At 50.6% G+C, this 21272-nt stretch overlaps 1 protein-coding gene across 5 annotated transcripts in view; it reads right to left on the bottom strand.

Annotated features, from left to right (window-relative positions):
- The window catches only part of ECE2 (endothelin converting enzyme 2), a 67369-nt gene that overhangs the window by 7087 nt on the left and 39010 nt on the right, over positions 1-21272 (bottom strand). For 4 of the 5 annotated variants that reach the window (XM_053305489.1, XM_053305485.1, XM_053305486.1 and 1 more), the window contains 8 exons: positions 16241-16429; positions 8558-8700; positions 6871-6985; positions 5703-5813; positions 4704-4802; positions 3843-3920; positions 3204-3307; positions 1382-1492 (listed from right to left, as the gene is read on the bottom strand). In XM_053305489.1, coding sequence (XP_053161464.1) covers positions 1382-1492; positions 3204-3307; positions 3843-3920; positions 4704-4802; positions 5703-5813; positions 6871-6985; positions 8558-8700; positions 16241-16429 — 950 coding nt within the window. The remainder of the gene's footprint in view (positions 1-1381; positions 1493-3203; positions 3308-3842; positions 3921-4703; positions 4803-5702; positions 5814-6870; positions 6986-8557; positions 8701-16240; positions 16430-21272) is intronic. The other variant, XM_053305488.1, reaches the window with a different exon arrangement.

The raw sequence follows: 21272 nt of genomic DNA, 5'->3' as shown, positions 1-21272 counted from the left end.
AGCGAGAAGTTACGACATTAGTGGAGCCATCTCTGGTATGTTGCCAAAAGGCAGGGGGGCAAATGTTTCAGTTGTGTTTGGACACGCCACCAAAAAATGGAGGAAGTACACCTTAATTATGGATTCCCACCACACCGTACCTTGTGAATAGGTTATGGGCCTATATAATACAAGTCAATGAACACACGCACGCACGCACACGCACACATACACTTTTCATTGTGAAACAGGGCTATTTCACAACTAAAAAAAGAAAGCAAACAACTGAGTGGGAGGAAACTAGTAATAAAGTCCTGTGGCCTGCCCCCTCCTCCTTAGCAGGGTAGAAAGTCGGCTAATTAAGTGGAAATTTAGTAATAGGAGGTCGTTACACCATGCCACAGTCCTGACAAACATTGGCTTCCCCTCAAACTGTCCCCCAAATCAGTGCCAACAGTAGCTTCCATCCAAGGGTAAATTGCAAGTGGTTAGAGTGCTGGACTAGGACCAGGGAGACCCAAGTTCAAATCCCAATTCAGCCATAAAACTACCTGGGTGACTCTGGGCCAGTCACTTCTCTCTCAGCCTAACCTAATTCACAGGGTTGTTGTGAGGAGAAATGTTAAGTATGTAGTACACCACTCTGGGCTCCTTGGAGGAAGAGTGAGATATAAAATGTAAAAAATAAAAATAAATAAAATAGCTCAGTGGTAGAACATCTATTTTGCATGCAGAAGGTCCCAGTTCATTCCCTGCCAGCATCTCCAGGTAGGGCTGGGAAAAGCTCCTGCCTAAAACCTTGGCAAGCTGCTGCCAGTCAGTGTAGACAATATTGAGCTAGATGGACCAATGGTTGGACTCAGTATATGGCAGCTTCCTGTGTTCCTAACCCTTCCCTTCCTCATGCCCCAGTTCTTGTTTTGATCCCTGTTTCCATAGCTGCTACATTTAAAGAAGGGAAAAAAACCATACAAGGGTAAACTACATGTTTTGTGCCACTGAGCCTGCAGAGAAGGTGTTTAGGTCTAGGCAGCCTGCTAGTTCCCTTCTACAGCTGCAGCAGAGAACAAAGCGAAATCTAAGTGACTTGTGGGGGGTCATGATTGACTGTGAAGCAGAACAGCAAAAATAACTCTCATCCAGCACATGCTACTGGAACCCTGGCCTTCAGTAAGGGATGCTTATACTTGCCTAGGAGAAGAAAGATTAGCAGTTTCCTTCCCCTTCAAATCCAACCTGCCCCTAATTTAATACAGCCTTGATTTCTCCTGCCTCCCACCCCTGGTGCTTTCCTGCAGCCTAGTGAGTTCAAAACCAGACAGACTTCAGCAGAGTGGAGACCCCCCACCCCTCTACCCCACGCCTCCTCTTCCTACCCAACAGCCAAAGCCCCCTGACGCACTTGGGATGGTTGCGAGCATAGAAGGGAGCCTGCAGGATCCCTGCTGGAAAGACGATGCCGTTCTTGGTAGGCAGGTAGTAGGCATTGACAGTCTGCGGGGTCATGCTCCACCTGGAGGAGGAACAAAAACCTTAGAAAGATTGGAAGTGGAGGGGGAAAGCACTCTTCAGGCAGCACTGAAACTTTAAGGGGCTAATTCTCTTCTGCCGTAAGGCGGGGTTCTCCGATTTGGGTCTCCAGATGTGGTTGGACTACAATTCCCATCAGCCCCCTGGGGGATGATGGGGGTTGTAGTCCAACAACATCTGGGAACCCAAGTCAGAGAATCTCTTCAGTAAGAGGAATGATTTGGCAGTTGCATTAAGCAGGGCGAAAGGACAAGTACCCAAGGCGTGGGACTCGAAATTTATCCCTGCCCAGGTTCGAATCCTGATCACAGCGCAAGTGCTATGAGAAGGAGAGCTGGTCTTGTGGTAGCAAGCATGGGTTGTCAACATAGCTAAGCAGGGTCTGCCCTGGTTTGCATTTGAATGGGAGACTACATGTGTGAGCACTTTAAGATATTCCCCTCAGGGGCTGCTCCAGGAAGAGTATTTGCATGCTTGCATGCGGAATGTTCCAAGTTCCCTCCCTGGCATCTCCAAATAGGGTTGGGAGAGGCTCCTGCCTGTAAACCTGGAGAAGCCGCTGCCAGTCTGTGTAGGCAATACTGAGCTAGATGGACCTATGGTCTGACTCAGTATAAGGCATTTTCCTACGTTCCTAACAAGGACCAAACAACATTATTTTCGGGCACCCTTAGCTCTGATGAGCGAAATTTTCCTTTATTGAATAGCAGCTGGCTTGGGACCATGGGGGGCAGGGGTTTAAGCCTCCCCACATCCCACCATGGCTCCAATCTGGCTGTTATTTATCCTGTGGGGAAAGTTTCAATTTTTGACTGCCAATGGAGTTAACAGTTGCAGAAAAAGGACATACGCAGGAGTGGGAAGGAACCATTGTTTTTGAGACCTGCCCTCAAAGCTCAATGATAACTTATGCCAACAGAGAAATAAAAATGGTTTTGCCAAATTTGTTTAAGAAAATTGTGTAAGAAAAGGATCTCCCAGTGTCATCACCCTTCACTTCAGGGAAATCAGATGGCTGCACCCTGAATCTGTGACAAGTGCCAGGGAAAAGGATTAAAGGACATCCCATGCTGGGAAACCCCAAAGGATGGGGTTTAGAGCCGAATGAATGAAATCACAGAAACAGCGAATGACTTAGCTCTTCCTGGCTTGTACCACTTTCCAACTGCAAGTGAGGGATCTCTGCTTGAATGCTCCCTTTATGGAAAAAGCTCTCTCGTGGAGATAGATAGATATAAAAATATGTATGTGTGTACAGATAGCATGGGAAAGCATTCCAATAAGCAGGCACCTACTTTCGAGTCTGAAGTGGTACAGTCTAGGAAGAGAGACACCCCCCCCCCAACATTTCTGCACATTTGGACAGGTTCTTTGGAGCTCCTGGAAGGCCTAGCATCCCATTGTGCTTGCCTCCTCCCATCTGCCCTTCAACGAAACCTCGGGTCAAGCCAGGTCACATGTTGATCCTCCATCCCTTGAGCTGGCACTCCTACTTTGTGTTAAGGGCCCACATGCCTGGCTGAACTCCCGCCCCCCCCCCCCCCCCCCCACGTCGCCACGATATATTTTCTGGACGATGCCTCTGGAACACAATCGGTCCCCACTTGGTCATCTGAGCACGGATGTCCCTCCCTGGGGCACCCTTTGCTCCCTCTGTGATTCCCTCCCCACTAACAAATGGAGAGAATTCTTACTGGTCCCGGTTGGGGGGTTTCCTTAGCTGCTCTGCCATGAACCTGGCGGAGAAATTGTAGAAGTTCAGCATGTTCTGAAAGAAGGAGTCTTCGGAGACCTCATACTAGGGAGAAGAGCAGGAAGCAAGGGGTGAAATACGGAGCTCTTCAGCCTCATTTTGAGTGAGGAGTCAGAGCTCACTGGCACAGCGTGCATTTTGCATGCAGGAGGCCTCAGGTTCCGTCCCTGGCAAGGGCTCTCTAGTGAGAAGGATCTCAGGTAGAGGCACTGGGAAAGACCTCCGCTTGGGAGCAGCGGCCACTCAAGGCAGACCAAGGGTTCCCCACCGTGGGTCTCCAGGTGTTGTTGGACTACAACTCCCATCATCCCCAGCCACAATGTCCAAAGGGATGATGGGAGTTGTGGTCCAACAACATCTAGAGGCCCGAGGTTGGGAACCCCTGCCTTAAAGGGACATTTAATTGTGCAGTGTCTGAATAAAATGCTCCAGGGCAAAGCAGTCCTCCACCACCTTGGTATCAGGGTTATGCCAAGCCTAGCAGTAACTGGCACAGAGTGCTGCCTCCCTTCTCTCTTAGGGGGCATTCAGATGCCCACCCCTGTCCAAGCCCTCCCCACCTCTGCCCCAAGGCTCATACCCCATCATAGACGTCGTCCAGCTCCTTGTCGTCAAGGATGAACTCTGGGAAGCCGATCATGTCGTAAATGGAGTCGGCCTGCAGAGGAAGAGAAAGTGACCTCGCAGTTTGCAAAACAGAAAGGAAGCCCAGGAACAGAACTAGGAACTGTACAGCTGGAGAGCATTTGATAAAATTTGGCAAATAGGGATCTGCACAAACCTGTTTGGAGGCCTTTTTATGGGCCTCCAAATAGGTTCAAACGACCGGCGCTTTGGCCATTTCGAAGGCTGGTGGGGGAGACCTTTAAGGGCAGGGGAGGGTGGTCTTACCCCACCCTATGCATACCTCCCTGCTGCCCGTTGCCTCGTGGGAACAGAAGTGACAGGAAGTACCCGACGCGCATGCGCACGTCAGGTGTGCGCGCACACACATCATGCTTGCTCAGACACATGCGCCCAACGTGCGCATGTGCGTCGGTTACTTCCTGTCACTTCTGGTCCGATGAGGCAACGGGACGGCATGGAGGTAAGCTGCTGCCCCACTGGACCCTTTTAAAGTGTAGCTCAGGCAGGGGAAACGCAGCGGGAGGGGTAAGAACACTCTCCCCCACCCTTAAAGGTATCCCCCCTGCCTTCGAGCCACTCCCCCCACCCCCCGCTGGTTACATGCACATCCCTATTGGCAAAATGTGGTCTTATGTACTGTAGATTCTACTGCCAGGAACCTTTCTTTGGTTCAGGCGTCAGTGCCACAGTTTTCAGGGTAGGTAACCCGCCAAAGGCCATCGGGGCTGGGGGAAATGGGACCCATAGCCCAGCAACAACATCTGGGTGCCCCACTTGGAAAACCCCTGCCAAAGCAGACAGATACGGGGAGCACCTTTTCTTTAGCAGCCTGTCTTGTCGTCTCGTCCATCCAGTCAAGATGATCCAGCGATTCCTCAAAGGCGGCACGTATCTCCGTGATCATATCCTCGGCCTGCAGGCAGGAACATGGAGGATTCAGGGAAAGGTCATCAATGCCTTCCCCCTCACTCACCACCATTCCATTGTCCATAATACTTTGTGCTAAAGAAGGTGAAAAACACCATGTTTTGCACCAGGGTGACCCAGATTCTGCATCCTCAAATTCCACAACATGCTCACTTTTGCAACATTTGCACAGTCACTTATTTGGCATCATTTATCCTGATTCTGTGACCTGGGATTTGATTAATGTGTTCTGTCCCCCACGCCTAGTCAGGGTTTTTTTAGTGTAAGGTGTAAAGCACCTACAGTTAGAGAACAGGTGCAATGGAGCAATTTAACCCTTCCCTTCCCATTCATTGTCTTCTGAAAATCACACTCCCAGCTACTTTTCTCCCGAGACGCAAAAACATACAGAGGCCACTGTTAGGGATGTGCATGGAACTGGCTGGACCGGGCCATGCAGAGGCCCATTGCGCAGGCACGCAGCCTCCAAAATGGCCACCGCGCTGAGAGGAGAAGGCCGAAAAGCGGCCAAACTGGCAGGAGGGGGCCATAAAGATTGCTGGCCAGGGGAGGGAGAACCTCTGCAGACCCCCCTGCCGCCTCCAGGAATTCCCCCAAGGGGAATAAGGTTTTTTTAAAAATTGTATTTAAAAAAATGTTTGCGAACCCCCCGAACAGTCAGAGTTCGGCTCAGGGTCGGACCGAACAGAGAATGGTTCGGATCGACCCCGAACCTTCGAACCAAACAGGTTCGATGTCAAACTTCTTGAACGTCAAACCTGTTCGCACACCCCTAGCCACCGTATAGAGGCAGAGAACTCCTACTATGCCAGGATTGATGAACGGGGTTCTGGGATGAGGGAAGTAGTCTGTGACATGGTGAAATGCAGAGGCAAAAGCTACTCACAATCTCCTTGCTGTGCCGGTCGAAGGTGGCTTTCACGAACAAAGCCCCAAGGGCAAAGCCCAAAGTGTCGTCAGTGTTGGAGATGCAGGTTTGCCAGCGAGGGGTGCAGGACTCCAAAGGGAAAGAGAAAGTTGTGGGGGGAGAGAGAGAGAGTGAGGCCCAGTGTGAAGCAAAGTTCTGAAGTGGAGCTCCTAAGCTAGATTAGATGCAGGGCGACCTCCTTTGCTGGGGGTGGGGGTATGCTAACGAAACCTCTGTGTTTTGCAGCATCACTGGTGGGAACATAGGAAGCTGGCTTATACCGAGTCAGACCCTTGGTCCATCTAACTTGTGGAGATCTCCAAGGTTCCAGGCAGGTTCCAGGGCATCTCCCAGCCCTACCTGGAGATGAAAGGCACTGAACTGGAGACCTTCTGCATGCAAAGCAGGTGCTCTCTACCACTGAGTATGGCACAAAACCCTTGCCTGGAGACCAGTGTAACAGGGATTCCCAGATGATATTGACTGCAGTTCCCAGCATCCTCAGCTACTATGGCCTTTGGCTGGGATTATGGGAGTTGTACTCCACCACATAGGAACATAGGAAGCTGCCATATACTGAGTCAGACCATTGGTCTATCTAGCTCAGTACTGTCTACACAGACTGGCAGCGGCTTCTCCAAGGTTGCAGGCAGGAATCTCACTCAGCCCTATCTTGGAGATGCTGCCAGGGAGGGAACCTGGGACTTTCTGCTCTTCCCAGAGAGGCTCCATCCCGAGGGGAATCTCTTACAGTGCTCACACTTCTAGTCTCCCATTCAAATGCAACCAGGGCAGACTCTGCTTAGCTTATGGGACAAGTCATGCTTGTTACCACAAGATCAGCTCTCATCTGGGAATCCCTGTTACAGAGAACACTGCTGAAGACCCACTCCTAACTAATACCCCCCAAAGTAGGCAGATGAGTCCAGGCCAGGCAATGATGGTGGCAACTCAGATTACCCAACAAGATACTGGCTCTCAGATACTACTCTCAAATTCTGGCTCTCAGACTACTCAACAAGGAGGGTCTCAAGGACCGAGCACAGCATAAGCCGGCAAGCCCAAGGACTGTTTCAGCCGCAGCCAACCCAATTCATCCTCCTAGGAGGAGACCCTCAACCCTGTCCCCCAGCGACCGGCTGCTCACCTTCTTGGTTCCATACAGGGTCTCCAAAAGCTTCTCCTGGGCCGATTCAAAGCGCTGGTCCAGGCTCGAGGCTGTTTTCTGAACCAGATTCCAAATCATATAATTGTTCAAGACGCTAGAAGAGAAAGAACAGGACCATGTTGGGGCCGCCGCTCTCTCACCAATGGAGCATCGAGTGCCCCAGGGCCAACACACCCTCCCAAAGGCTTCCTTGGGCCAGGCCTTGATGGGCAGACAGAGCTCCGTGCCTGGATTCTAACTCAGCTGGACACTCATGGCCCTCAAAGTGGTGGGAACACACACCATGCTGAAAAGAGTGGTGTCCCAAAATCTGAAAAGTTATGGCCACCCATGGTGTGAGAAGAGTTCGCTCTCATGTTAGCCTTTTGCCAAGGAGGACAGGGAGGAAGAGAGAAGCAGACAACAATGGCAGTTCTTGCTTGCCAAGGGACTTGCATGTGGGAGATGGATAAGCACCAGATGCCAAATCCACTGGCACACCGCCCTCTCTCCCAAGCCAATCCCCTTTTTGGATTTTGCACCAGCAGTGTGAAGACTGGAAGCACAACTCACAAGTGCTTGCTGTTCCCAGGGACACAGAAAATGTGCAAAAGCGCTCAGGAGCAGAACCAAGCCGTGGGTCTCTAGTCAGCAGAGACACCACAGCCACAGGATAAAGACGGACTGCTATGCAGAGCACTGAGAAACCCCTCGCCTGGCACTTCTGGGCATGTGGTCTAAGCAAGCCAGCAGGCTAAAGCCCGGCCCACTGGCAGGTTTGCTTGGACCACCTTTGGTTTCTGAGCGTTGGTTAGAAATTGCCCATTCACATTCAGTTTTGTCCATGGGTGTTTGCCGGGGGTGGGGGTGGGGGTAAGTAGTTGCCTCTGACCTGTCCCACCCATTTCTGTTCCAGCAATCTAACATGTGGAACTCAGCTCGTCCATCTGGAAATACACCTTTCCCCTTCTGTGCCCCTCCCTCAATTCCCGCCCCCCCCCGGTGCTGCCACTGGCTTCTTCTCTGCCATCATGAGAACCAGAAGCCTTTTCACATTCAAATAAGAATGGTGAAGTACAGATCCAATTATTTCAGGTAACTGAGACACTGTTTACTTACAAAAACAGAATGTATACAGCAAATGCTGTATAGCACTGGAATTCTTCCGGGACCCATGCAGTGGTCCTGGTCCAGATTGGGACTGCAAAGAATTAAACCCCCTGCTACTGCTCCAGTTTAGATCACCCCCGCCCCCACACAGCTACTATCCCCCCTCAAAAAACTAAACATGCAGGGCCATGTGAAGTCGTGCCTGCTTTTCTGACTTCATCTCTCAGCAAGCAGCATTCCCAGCTTATTAATACCGTCAATAGGGCAGAGGTGGCCAACCTGCCCTATTGGTTGTTGACTACAACTCCCAGCATCCCCCACTGCAATGGCCCTGTTGGGAGTTGTAGTCCAACCTAGTGGTTGGCCTACAAATCCCATCACCCCCTGCAACAACAAACTGTCATGGAGGGTGATGGGAGTTGTGGTCCAACCACAGCTGGAAAGTCTCGTGCTGGACAGCCCTGCAATAGTGGACCGGAGATCCCCACCAATTCCAGGGCTGAAGAACACGGAATACACACAGCTGTGGCTGCAGTGCCTCTCGGCAAAGCCCCGCTGCATTGCGTCCGTCTGGTACCTTTTGTCGGTGTTGTTGATGAGCTGGGACACCTGCTGCAAGTATTCCCGGCCATAAACCACCACGGGCTCGGAGCTGGTGAGCTCTAGTGGCAAGAGGAAGGAGGACATGAAGTCCAGCCAGTCAATGGCAGGAGCAAGAGTCTGGGGAAGAGAAGAACAGCTTAACTGGCTTTTGTGAGAGAGAAAATTCACGGCAGATGACTGGCAGCCACACCCTCTGACCAGAAGTTGTTGACTACAACTCCCACAATCCCCAAGCAAAAGCCATTGCAGCTGGGGATTCTGGGAGTTGTAGTCAACAACATCGGGGAATCCTTGTTAGAGGGAACGCTGCCTCTGATCTGGAAGCATTTGGCTACTATTTAGGTGGTGAGAGAAATTGACTCTGCACCGGTCTGCTCGCTTTATTATTACTTTATATCAGTGGTGGCCCTCTCATGAGGCAAGGTGAAGCAGTCGCCTCAAGCGGCTGATTGCTGGGGCACCTGCAAGGTGGCAAGGTGCCCCTTGTTGACAGTGTTGGGTTCTGAACAAACCACTCAAAACCATAGTTCATAAGAACCTTTACTTAAAAGTAAGATAAGTTGTTCTGGTAAGAACTCACCAGCCTATTTTCCTTTTACTACAGTCCTAACTGAAAATTACAATCCTCACAAGTTAGCCCATTAAAAGCTCACACATCCGCCATCTTGAATTGTGGTGGATGACGTCATCATAAACTATGCCGTTGAGGTGTCCCTTTGTGTCATTCACTATAACTGTACCAATTTTGGTTCAAATTGGTTAAACGGTCCACAAGTTAGCCCACCTGCACCTCAAACGTTTATGTGTCCGCCATCTTGAATTGGGGCGGATGGCATCATCACAAACTACACCATTGAGGTGTCCCTATGTGTCCCTACAACTGTACCCAATTTGGTTCATACTGGTCCAGGCATTGCGAAGTTGAAGGCGGGGGGACATACACATGAACACACACACACAAACACACAGAATGCCGGGTGATCTCATAAGCTTACTTTCCTTAAGGAAAATACTAGGCTAAAAAAAAGCTTAGCTGAGTTACATGTCTGTTTGGATGGAGAGAGAAGTCTGTGTCTGTGAGTCTTGGTCTGTGCCTAGCTGACGCAAGAGCAGGTATGCAGAGAATCCATTTGCACACGAAACCCTCTACATCCCTTCACCTCTAGAAGTGACGTTAACCCTCCTGGCTGAGAATAATCCTGCCACCATTGCAACTTCCAACATCCCCAGCCGCCACCATCAGAGCAGCATTTTGGAACCAACCTGACCCTGTTTTATATATCCCAGCAGTTAGCCCTGCTACAGAAGATTGTCTCTGGAGCTAAGCTCTGGGAGCAGTAGCAGCACTAACTTTCGCCAGTTCCCTTCCCCAGTCAACAATCTTCTGAAAAGCTGACATTCTAACACAGAAGTCCCATCCCATGGAGAGGGGGCCATTCATCTGCTTCTGACTCCTCCTTCCTAGAGACCAAATCCAGGACCAGCCCAGGCTAAGCTTGGACTCTCCAGCCTGAAGCATCATTTGAAAGAGAAGATTTCACTTGTCTCCTAGTTGCCTTGGTGATGAGTTGCTTGGCAACCAGTGAGTGATGGAGGAAGTTGGTGTTGCCATTTTGCTGGGAGATCGGAGATCAGGGTGAAGGTGATGAGAGAGAGAGAGAAAGCACAATGGATAGCAGAAAAGCAGGATGTGGAGCTGGGCCATGGGGCAGGGGCGTGAGGGCAAAGAAGTCGGGACAGGCAGGGGGAGTATATTTTGTGAGTGGTGCTGGGGCCGGATCCTGCAAGTCTTTTTGTTTTCAGAGGTGAATGCTGGAGCACACGATTCATCAATGGCATGGCGCATAAAATGTGAACAATGCCTCCCAATATCATTGCATCCATTCCTCCTTACTGTTTTTGCCTGAATCTGACTAGTTTTCCCCCCAAGTTCTTTTGATATTACAAATCAGGAGATTGTCTTAAATTCAGAGTCCTGTTCCTTTCAAGTAAATACAGGTATAATCTATATTTAACCTCTAATACATAAGGGGTCATCTTAAATTCAGAGTTGCCTTCTATATAGGTAAATACGGTAAAACATGCATGTGCAGTCACAGGTCCCCTATACGCACATGTGCTGAGAAGGAATGGGACAACAAGTATATGCAAGTACAGTTCATGTTTGTTTACTTATAAACATGATTGCATCCCACCTTTACATTTTTGGGGGAAGCGGGGGGGGGGAGGAAGAAGACCCAAAGTATCTCACAGCAATAATTTTTTTAAAAAGAGCAACATTCTAAAAACCAACTCATAGAAGCAGAAGAGCTAAAAGGCCAAACTACTGTGGGTGCCTGACAAAATATTCAGAGGTCTGACCCAATGCCTTGTGAATCAGGAAAATGTCCAACTGGTCTCTGAACTGTAGTCAATAAGAAACAGGGATATCTCTTGTGGTAAGGCAGTGATCTTCACTATTTTCCAAGTGGGGGCCACTTTAGCAAAAAACCTTCGGTGTGAGAGCCGTTTCCCACTGTGCTGACCTCCACACAGTACTGCATTTTTCTCAGTGCTGGGAGGGCCCTTTAAGAGAGACGAAGGCCTCTCCTAAGAGTTCCAGGAGGAAAGTGCTGGGAAGTGAGCCACTGAGAATGGTTGTCTCGGCATGGTGCCAGGGGGCCTGTGCAGAGTATTCGGCCGAAGTACACAATTAGGCACACAATCGGCCAAAGTACACAAATACACAATTAGTCACAGAGCCACACTGAGGTTTGATGGGGGCTGCCACTGACCCCCACCCCACCCCGCTGGACCAGGCCTTACAAGGAAGAAACGCTGGCACAGGGGAAACCACCGCCTAAGTGCAACCACGGAGACAGGGGCATAGCAGGGTTGGAGGAGGTCCTGGGGCAAAAAGTGAGGATAGGCCCCTGCCCCCACCCCAGACTTCTTCTTTGGAGTGGTGGGAGGACAAGCAAGCTGTTGCTTAGCTAATGGGAGGGGGCTGTGCCCTATCGGCCCAGGGACATCCCCCCACCACCGCCGCATTTACTCAATTATAGCTTTGCCCCTGAATGGAGAAAGGCCTCGTGGATGTTTCCACCAGTTGTGGCTCAGGAACTGGGACATGCCAGGGAGCACACATTTTGTGTCCGGGCATTTGCAACGGAGGACAAAAAGCTTCATGGGAACTGGCCTCGAGCTTGCTTGCCGCCAAGGTGGGATTCCCAGCCACTAATTCACCCCACCTCTCCAAAACCTTCCAGAAGTGTGTTGACGCACCAGGTCAATCCCCTCTGCTGCAATAAGGGACCCATGCTGAACCGAAAGAATACAGGGAGCTCCCTTATACCAAGTCAGCCCGTTAGGCATTGGTATTGATGATGACACTGACTGGCAGCAGCTCTCCAAGGTTGCTGGCAGGAGTCTTTCCCAGGCCTATCTGGAGATGCTGCCAGGGGTTGGACCTGGGACCTTCCGCGTGCAAAGCAGGTGCAATGCTGACATGCTGTTGCATCATGACCCTCTTGGAAAGCAATGATCCCAGAGCCGGAGGGGTTGTTCTGATGAATTTTATACCTAATACCTTCTTTCGGAGCACGACGATAAAACTTCTTATTCAGTTGCTAAGTTCTGTCTCATAGCTAGTAGAATCCGCACGGATCTGGCATTTAACTGAACAGCTGAGTATTATTATCTACTGAAGTACATCGTCATAAATTGTGACAGGTTCCCGCACCCCCTCCGCCTGCCTGCCCCGCGTTTTTATATTTGTATACTCATTTTAGGTATTCAGTTACTTTGTATATTATGTACTCTGAATTATTGATATGTATGGGTTTTGGAATTTTTTCCCCTCTGGTCGGTGACCGAAATCAAGTCGGTTGTTGAGCCGGAGGAGGGAGGAGGAGGAGGACGAGCTGCCCAGGCACCGGTGCCTTTGTGAGCGGAGCTGCACCCGATGACGAGCTGGAGGCTGGCCTTGGCATCACAGCTGCAGCTCTGGGCTGATTGGGATGCTGCTCAGCCAGGCTCCTGCGCTGCTGACATTCGCAACAGCCCGAATGGCAATGTGGATGGAATCCTAATGAGGGGAAGTGGGGGTGGGGGGAGCTGGTTGCTGCCTGTGTGGCTTATGCAACAAACCCAAACAGGTTCCCAGCTGAGCTGGCTCAAGAAGCAGGATGGGGGGGGGAGTGTGAGGGCAGGGTGATGCAGAGAGGACTGGAGAGGGAGGAGGGGGCTGGCGAGGGGGAGCTAGAACAAAGGGCTGGCCTTGTGCAAGCAAGCAGGACTTGTCCCCTTAGCTAAGCAGGGTCTGCCCTGGTTGCATATGAATGGGAGACTAGAAGTGTGAGCACTGCAAGAGATTCCCCTCAGGGGATGGAGCCACTCTGGGAAGAGCATCTAGGTTCCAAGTTCCCTCTCTGGCAGCATCTCCAAGACAAGACAAGATTTTTTTATTGAACCAACACACTACCAAAGCATACAGTACATTGCCAAAGCACAATTATATACAAAGTGGTTGTTTGTACATCATATATCTACAAAGATTTACACACAAGGATTTGGGCTGAGAGAGATTCCTGCCTGCAACCTTGGAGAAGACGCTGCCAGTCTGTGAAGACAATACTGAGCTGGATAGACCAAGGGTCTGGCTCAGTATACGGCAGCTTCCTAAGTGCCTATGTTACATCTGCCTTCATGCCTGGAATTCCCTCCCAGAGTTGTGGGGCCTCAGCTGTCTCTTCTAAATCCCGACTCAAACCCCACGTTTCTGTGAAGCCCTTTGGCTTAGCCCAGGGGCTCTTGGGACCACCCTGGCCTTTGAGAACCCCTGGGGTATCCCCTTCGTCCTTATCCCCAACGGAAGCAAGGCCCCCCTAAGGACATATAATGGCCATGCATTCACACGCCCCCGCCCAGCTTCTGGCCTCTTGGTTGCCTCTGTTCAAAGATCGCTTGTAAGCTGCTTGGAGTGGACCCCTTCCAGTGCTTGACGTATCAAGAACGCCGATGGAATTAAGCCCGCAGCAAGACTGCCTCCATTAATGGGCAGGTGCTCTTTGGAGAGCCCTGGAGAGGACTTTCCCAGCCCTGCTGCTGACCCAAGAGCACTGCTCTCACCATTCTTCTTAGGGTGGGAGAAGCCTCCTGCCTGAGTTCAGGATAGTGTGCTAGATACAAGGAAGACCAGAGGCAGGGAGCTGGCTCGCCCATCAAGCTGCCCTACCCAAATTCCATTCCCAGCTTCAGGATGAGGCCAGAGGAAAAACTCTCCTACTTGACGGTCAAGCAAGCGCCGCACTTCCAATGCTGCTCTCATCTAACGCATCAAAGGAACATCAGGAGAGCAGCACCCAGCTCTGGTCACCAGGCAGACACTTACGGAGAGAAGAGGAGGAGAGGGGAAGAAGAGGAGGAGGAGGAGGGCTGTGAACAAATCGCCACCCACCAACCCAGAGCGCCACCATGTGGACAGCACAGGTGAAAGATGGACCCAGAGTGGAAGCGACTCTCTTCTGAGGCTGTAGAGCAGGGCGCACAGCTCTGGCCCTCCAGCTGTTGTTTGACTACAACTCCCACTATCCCCAGCCATGGTGGCCAGTACCCCAGGATGATGGGAATTGTAGTCTGACATCTGCAGGAGGGCCAAAGTTGGGCAGCCCTGTCATAGATGCTAGGCCCCTGAAAAAGTGGGGTGGGGGGTGTTGAGGGGTGACATGAAGAGGTGTAACTGCCAGGTGGGACAGGATGGATTAGGGAGTCGGCACTGGATGTGCAGCTCTCAGGCAGTGCTGGAGTTACAGTGTGGCTAGGGGAGGGATCAGCATCTCAGGCAGGAGAAAGCCACTCTCGTGAGACGTTACCTGCTGCAAGGCCCATTGGTTTCCTCCTCCTCCTCCTCTTCTTTCCTCCTCCTCTCACGTTGCCTTGCCGTGCCTATGTCTCTGCCGCCTCTTGATTCTGCCTTATCCCACCCTCACAGCTGATTTGTCCAGCCCTGCCAGCTCTTGCTCCAATCCCCTTCCATTTTTATTCAACTACTCAGGGCTGCACAAATTCAGCCTTCCAGTTGTTTGGACTACAACTGGCCATGACTATTGGCCATTGTGGCTGTGGATGATGGGAGAAGTAGTCCAACAACAGCTGGAATGGGGGACTCTAGCTTGGGAACTTCAGGTCTATGCCACACCCTATTTTGTTTGTTTGTTTGTCTGTCTGTCAAATTTGTACACCGTCCCAAACTTTCGTCTCTGGGCGGTTAACAACATTTGGCCCTCCCTCTCTGTAGCCTACAATCTACTTAGGCCCCTCCCTCCTTTCCCCCCAGCTGGCAGCTTCTTTTGCCGCTCCTTGCCTGAATCCTGCTGACTTTGCCTCTGTGACAACAGAGCACCCCAGCCAATCAGAAGGCTCATTACTATCTCCACAAAACCTCCCACTGAATTACAATATAGATCATAGTAGTAGTGCTCCTAAGATGTCCTTCTGTCTCTAGGGCACCCCTTCCTGTGGTGACTGGACCTCCCCTGGGTGGATGTGTCTCTCCTAAATCTCCCCAGACCCTAAGAGGAAGTCTCCCTCTGATCAGATTAAGAAACAACTGAGCAACACCTGCTAGGAGCTAGGTCCAAACCAAATGCGAATTTAGATACGTCTGCCAAAGAGCTTCAAAGAAGTGACAAGAAAAAAGTCAAAGAAGTGACAAGGAATGATGTATAGTTGTTCTCCTTTGGGGATTGAAAAGACCTGAGGGGCTCTTCTAGATGACAATAAAAAGTGGGATTCCCCGGCCCCGCAAGCTCCAAAAGCCTTCTTATTCACAGTTCATAGGCTTCTGTATTCCTTCCCTGTGTACTCTTATCTGCTGATCACGTGCCAAACAGAGTTGTCACACAATTTTTGCAGTGCCATCTGCTGGCCAGCTCTAGCATTCTGAGATGAGCCTTTCCCTTTCCCCAATAACTGTAACAGCAATGGGTTGTTCTCCTCAGATTGCAAAAACAGGCCAGAAGGTGGTGCTGTGAAAATTATGCGACACTCCTGCTCTGCCTGTGGCCACATGATAAGATGATTCTGGGAAGAAGCATGGAAGCCTATGTGAACATGTGGACTAGCAGTAAGATGACATTTGAAACTTGTGGGGAATCACACATTTTGTGGTCATGTGGAACAGCCCAAGCACCAATGACCCCAGATGTTGTTGACTACAACTCCCATCATCCCCAGCTGCAATGGCCTTTGACTGGGGATGATGGGGGTTGTAGTCAACAACATCTGGGAATCCTTGCTATAGAGAGCGCTGCCAAACACTGTCACAAAAGAGAGTCCAGAGGACTTTGCAAAGAGAGAATCAGGTAGCAGGTATCTCTGAAGTGGGCAGGACAGAGAAACTGGCAGCGGGGGCTCTCCCCCAACTGTCTCAAAAAGCTTGCTATTTTGGCACAGCCCTGCCTCCAGAGCGAGGAATTAGCCCAACCCGGACAACCGGCCCCAACAGAGAACAAAGATTCTGAGCAAAATCGCTTCCATTTCCTTGGAACCCAACTTAACCACAGCAGCAGTTAAATCCAAATCTAGTGTGAACTGAGAGACCCTTCTTCCCGCGGCCCTTCCCCACTCTGCTCCCAACCTCTTCCCCCTCCCCTCCTCTAATCCAGACAGGACCCACCTGCAGCTCAGCGATGCTCAGCTTGTGGTAGATCTTCTCGTCGTCCCGCCGCTCGTCTTGGGGCACGGTGAGGTTGGCCAGCTGGATCTCCACCTCCAGCACCTCCTGCATCTGCTCCTCCGTGGAGGCTTTGGCCCCACCCAGCAGCATCCCCAGCTCCACCATGTAGTCCAGGTAGGCGGCCAGGACCTGCCAAGGGAGCATAAAGCATCCGGCTGGCTCAAGGGCATTTTGACATCCGAGGAGATCCAAAACAAACATCACTCTCCCCAGCCCCCATCCGCTTGACTGCCCCTTTCAAAGCCTTTATTTAATTTTATTTATTTATTTATTTATTTATTACATTTTATATCCCGCTCTTCCTCCAAGGAGCCCAGAGCGGTGTACTACATACTTAAGTTTCTCTTCACAACAACCCTGTGAAGTAGGTTAGGCTGAGAGAGAAGTGACTGGCCCAGAGTCACCCAGCAAGTCTCATGGCTGAATGAATGAAATGAATTGAACCCGGGTCTCCCTGGTCCTAGTCCAGCACTCTAACCACTAGACCACGCTGGCTCTCTTATGGCAGGGGTTCAGAAACTGGGGTCCCCAGGTGTTGTTGGACTACAACTCCCATCATCCCATGAAACAATGGGGTGTACCCAGCTCTTTAACAAGGTAGGGCAGAAAGCCCTCTGATTCAAAGGAGCATAGGTTTCTGGGCAAAATATGAAGTGCTAGTTATCCTCTCTAATAAAACGCTTGGTGTCGGTCCGTGGACGGACACCAAGCGTGTGTCCGTGCCTCCCTGCCCTGTTCTGCGCCTGCTCGAAGCGCAGGCGCAGAACAGGGCAAGGGAGACACGACCACCGGCACCCGGTGGCCATCTTGGGCGGCCAGAAGCGGCCGCCCCGAAAAAACGAAGCCTGCAGGCGGCGGTGGACGGCGAGTGGAGGAGGCGGCGGGGGAAAGCCAGGCAAGCAGAGGAGGCGGCAGCGGCGGCGGCGGGCCCGGCCGGAGCCGCCGACTCACCCGGAGAAGGCGGCGGGCCCGGCAGGGGAAGGCCAGGGAAGGCGGCGGCGGCGGCCCGGCGAGGCGAGTGGCCGCCCCAAAGAAGCGAAGCCTGCAGGAGGCAGTGGACAGCGAGCGGAAGAGGCGGCGGGGAAGGCCAGGCGAACGGAGAAGGCGGCGGCGGGCCCAGCCAGAGCCGCGGACTCACCCGGAGAAGGCGGCGGGCCCAGCAGTGGAAGGCCAGGGAAAACGGCGGCGGGGGCCCGGCGAGGTGGCGGGTCCGGCTGGGCGAGGGCGAGGGCGGGGGCAGGGGCTACGGGGAAGGCAGAGACGGCAGCGGGAGGCAGCAAAACTCTCCCCTACTAGCGCCCGTTATTACAACGGGCTAGAAAACACTAGTAACTTATAAAGCCCTAAATGGCTTAGGTCCTGGGTATTTAAGAGAGTGCCTTCTTCACTATGAGCCCCACCGCCCATTGAGGTCACTTGAGGAGGTCCATCTCCAGTTGCCACCAACTCGTTTGGTGGCCACACAGAGACGGGCCTTCTCGGCTGCTGCCCCGAGATTGTGGAATGTGCTCCCTACTAAGATATGAGCCTCCCCGTCTCTGGCAATTTTTAAAAAACTTCTGACAACACATCTCTTCAACCAAGCTTTTTCAGCTTTTCAAAACTTGTTTTTCAATTGTTCTGGCTATTTAATTGTTGTTTTATGATGTTTGAATTGTTAATTATTGTTGTTTTATGCTGTTTTATAATTTCGGTTTTAATTGTTAATTGATTTTAATGGTGTTGTTTTAATGAGCATTTTGGAAGGGCGGTATAAACATTTAAAAACAAACAAACAAACAAACAAACAAATAAATAAATATACTGAGTCAGACCATTGGTCCATCTAGCTCAGCATTGTCTTCACAGACTGGCAGCGGCTTCTCCAAGGCTGCAGGCAGGAGTCTCTCTCAGCCCTATCTTGGAGAAGCCAGGGTGGGGGGAACTGCTCAGCTGCTGCTAAGCAGATGATCACTCCCCCCCACCCCCCGCCCACCACCTTGCTTTTTACTCACATAGGAAAACTGAGGGTAGGCAAACAGGTCCTACTCCCAAACCTGGCTAGGATACATCTCCTTCCCTAATTAGGACTGTGCAAACCAGCCTTCTGTCTGCACTGCCTGGCCGTGGCTCTTCAGGATTTAAGACTAGGGTCTTTCCCAGTCCTACCTGGAAATGCTACCAGGGATTAAACCTGGTGGTGATCTACCACTGAGTGCCAGCCTCTCATCTAACAGGCAGCACAGACCACATGGGTCAGCCATCATCAAACAGCCTATATGGGCCAAGGGGCCAGTGGGCATTTGTTCACCATGCCAGAGTCCTGACCAGCTGTCCTGAGTCAAGCATTTGTTCTCCTGGCCTTCACACTCCATCATCTCCTCTCTCTTTACCATAACTAGGGCTGGGTTATATGCTATAGTTCTGTACTTGATGCAGAATCCTCCTTCCTGGGGATCTTGGAGTTTAATTTTAAAAAGCACATTTCTTCTCGCCCTTGTGGCTGAGAAGATATGCTTGGACGTATTTATTAAAAGTATTTCCATCCTGCAAATTGTATTCCATCCTGCAAAAGTATTTCCATCCTGCAACCCTGCAAATTGAATTAACAAAAACTCAAATGAAAGCTTCCAATTTTTTTAAAAATAATGAATATTCTCATGAAAACAAATCACAAAATACAAGCAACGGGACTCAATAATAAAAACAGCAGAAAGCAACATAAGAACACGCAAAATGCCAATAAAACCTTATAGCACAAAAATTCAGCAGCAGCATAACACACCATAATCACTGTCCAATTAAAAGCATGCATAAAGGAATGTGTTTGATGTGTTGCTTAAAGCAAAATAGAATTGACGCTAGGTCAACTTCTCTGGGGAGGGATATTCCCCCTACCCCGCTGGTAAGTGGTTCACTCGATCAGGGAGGTGGTGTCCCACTTGTGCTGGATGGGGTTACACACTGGTGCGCAGTCTGGTGGTGCAATTAATCCAGCACTGTCAATGGAGGTCCAAATGGCCCTCATGGTGAAAACCACCTTCTGTTGCTCAAGGCTAGTTCTCCAGCTCTGATCACTCATAGGGTCCTTCCATTATTATTATTATTATTATTTCTATACTGCACTTCCAAAAATGGCTCAGGGTGGTTTACACAGCAAAATAACAAATAAATAAGATGGCTCCCTGTCCCCAAAGGGCTCATATTCTAAAAAGAAACTCAAGATAGAGACCAGCAACAGTCACTGGAGGTACTGTGCTGGGGGTGGATAGGGCCAGTTATTCTCCCCCTGCTAAATAAAGAGAATCACCACATTAAAAGGTGCCTCTTGGCCCAGTTAGCAGGGGATAAGATGGCCAGCAGGGACCCTGCGTGATTTTCGCAGCTCCACTTGCTGGCCAGCTCTTGCTTTCTGTGAATAACTAATCCTTACCCCCATTCAGCAGAAAAGTACAAATGAAAGGTTAAGTTAAAATGTGCCGTCGAGTCGGTATTGACTCCTGGCACCCACAGAGCCCTGTGGTTTTTCTTTCGTAGAATACAGGAGGGGTTTACCATTGCCATCTCCCACACAGTCTGAGATGATGCCTTTCAGCATCTTCCTATATTGCTGCTGCCTGATTTAGGTCTTTCCCATAGTCTGAGAAACATACCAGCGGGGATTCAAACCAGCAACCTCAAGCTTGCTAGGCAAGTCATTTCCCGCTGCACCATTTGGTGGCTCACAAATGAAAAGGGGTGAGCGATTCACAGAAAGCAAGAACTGGCCAGCAGGGGGTGCTGTGAAAATCGGGCAAGGTCCCTGTTGGCCATTCTAATCAGCCTGTGAGATCCTGCTGGGAAAGAAGACTTCTTGCATCAGAGTGTGTGGAGGTGGAGTAAGCTCTCCCTTCCAAACTGTGCACAAGTTCGTCATCTGTGCATTTCACCGGCATCTGCAAGGACCACTAGACAGAGATAGCCTGGCCTCAGTTATTCATGCCATAGCCTCGACTGGACTACTGTAAGGTTTTGTACGTGGGCCTTCCTCTGAAGACTTTGTGGACATTCTGATTGGTACAAAATGTAGCTGCTGGGTTGCTACAGCAGGGATTCTCAATGTTGGGTCCCCAGATGTTATTGGACTTCAACTCCCATAATCCCCAGCCCCAGTGGCCTCTGGTTGGGGATTATGGGAGTTGAAGTCCAATAACATCTGAGCACCCAGCGTTGAGAATCCCTGGGCTACAGGACACACATCATGCCAGTGCTCAGGCAGTTTTACCAGCTGCGAGTCTATTTCTGGGAACAGTTCAAAGTGCTGGTCATTCTCTTTAAAGCTCTCAAGGGCTTGGGACCTGAATATCTGAAGGGCTGCCTTCTAGTGTGTGAGCCTGCCCAAACCCTCCACTGTTCATCAAAGGTCCTTCTCCATGTCCCTCCACTGTTGGAGGTTAGGCAAGCAGATAATTGCCACATTATCCAGGAAAAGGGCTTTCTCAGCTGTGTTGCTCCGTATATTGACTTCCCACCCACACTCCGAAGAAGACTGCCAGGTATGCAGTTTGATGTCTTTTTGGTAGCAAGTAAAGTTCCATCTGCCTTGAACCGAAAGGTGGCTCAGACCCCAAGAGATTATCTTAATATCCTAACATAATAATAGCTGTCCAAAGGAACATAGGAAGCTGCCATATACTGAGTCAGTCCTTGGTCCCTCTAGCTCAGTATTGGGCTACACAGACTGGCAGTGGCTTCTCCAAGGTTGCAGGCAGGAATCTCTCTCAGCCCTATCTTGGAGATGCTGCCAGGGAGGGAACTTGGAACCTAGATGGCCAGGGGTGGAGTTCCAATGTCCATGACTAGCAACACCAGAAATAAATTATGCAAAACAGAAGAATAGAAGTATGCAGATATACTTGACTTACAAAATTGATACAGGTTACAGAATTCAGTTTACCAAGGAACACAACATTAATTATTTTTAGTGCCTAGCACACACAGCTCTTCATTTGGC

This window comes from Hemicordylus capensis, chromosome 3, assembly GCF_027244095.1.
Source record: "Hemicordylus capensis ecotype Gifberg chromosome 3, rHemCap1.1.pri, whole genome shotgun sequence".
Classification (NCBI taxonomy): Eukaryota; Metazoa; Chordata; class Lepidosauria; order Squamata; family Cordylidae; genus Hemicordylus; species Hemicordylus capensis.
The sequence above is the reverse complement of the archived record's forward strand: the minus strand, read 5'-3'. Positions and strand labels throughout refer to the sequence as shown.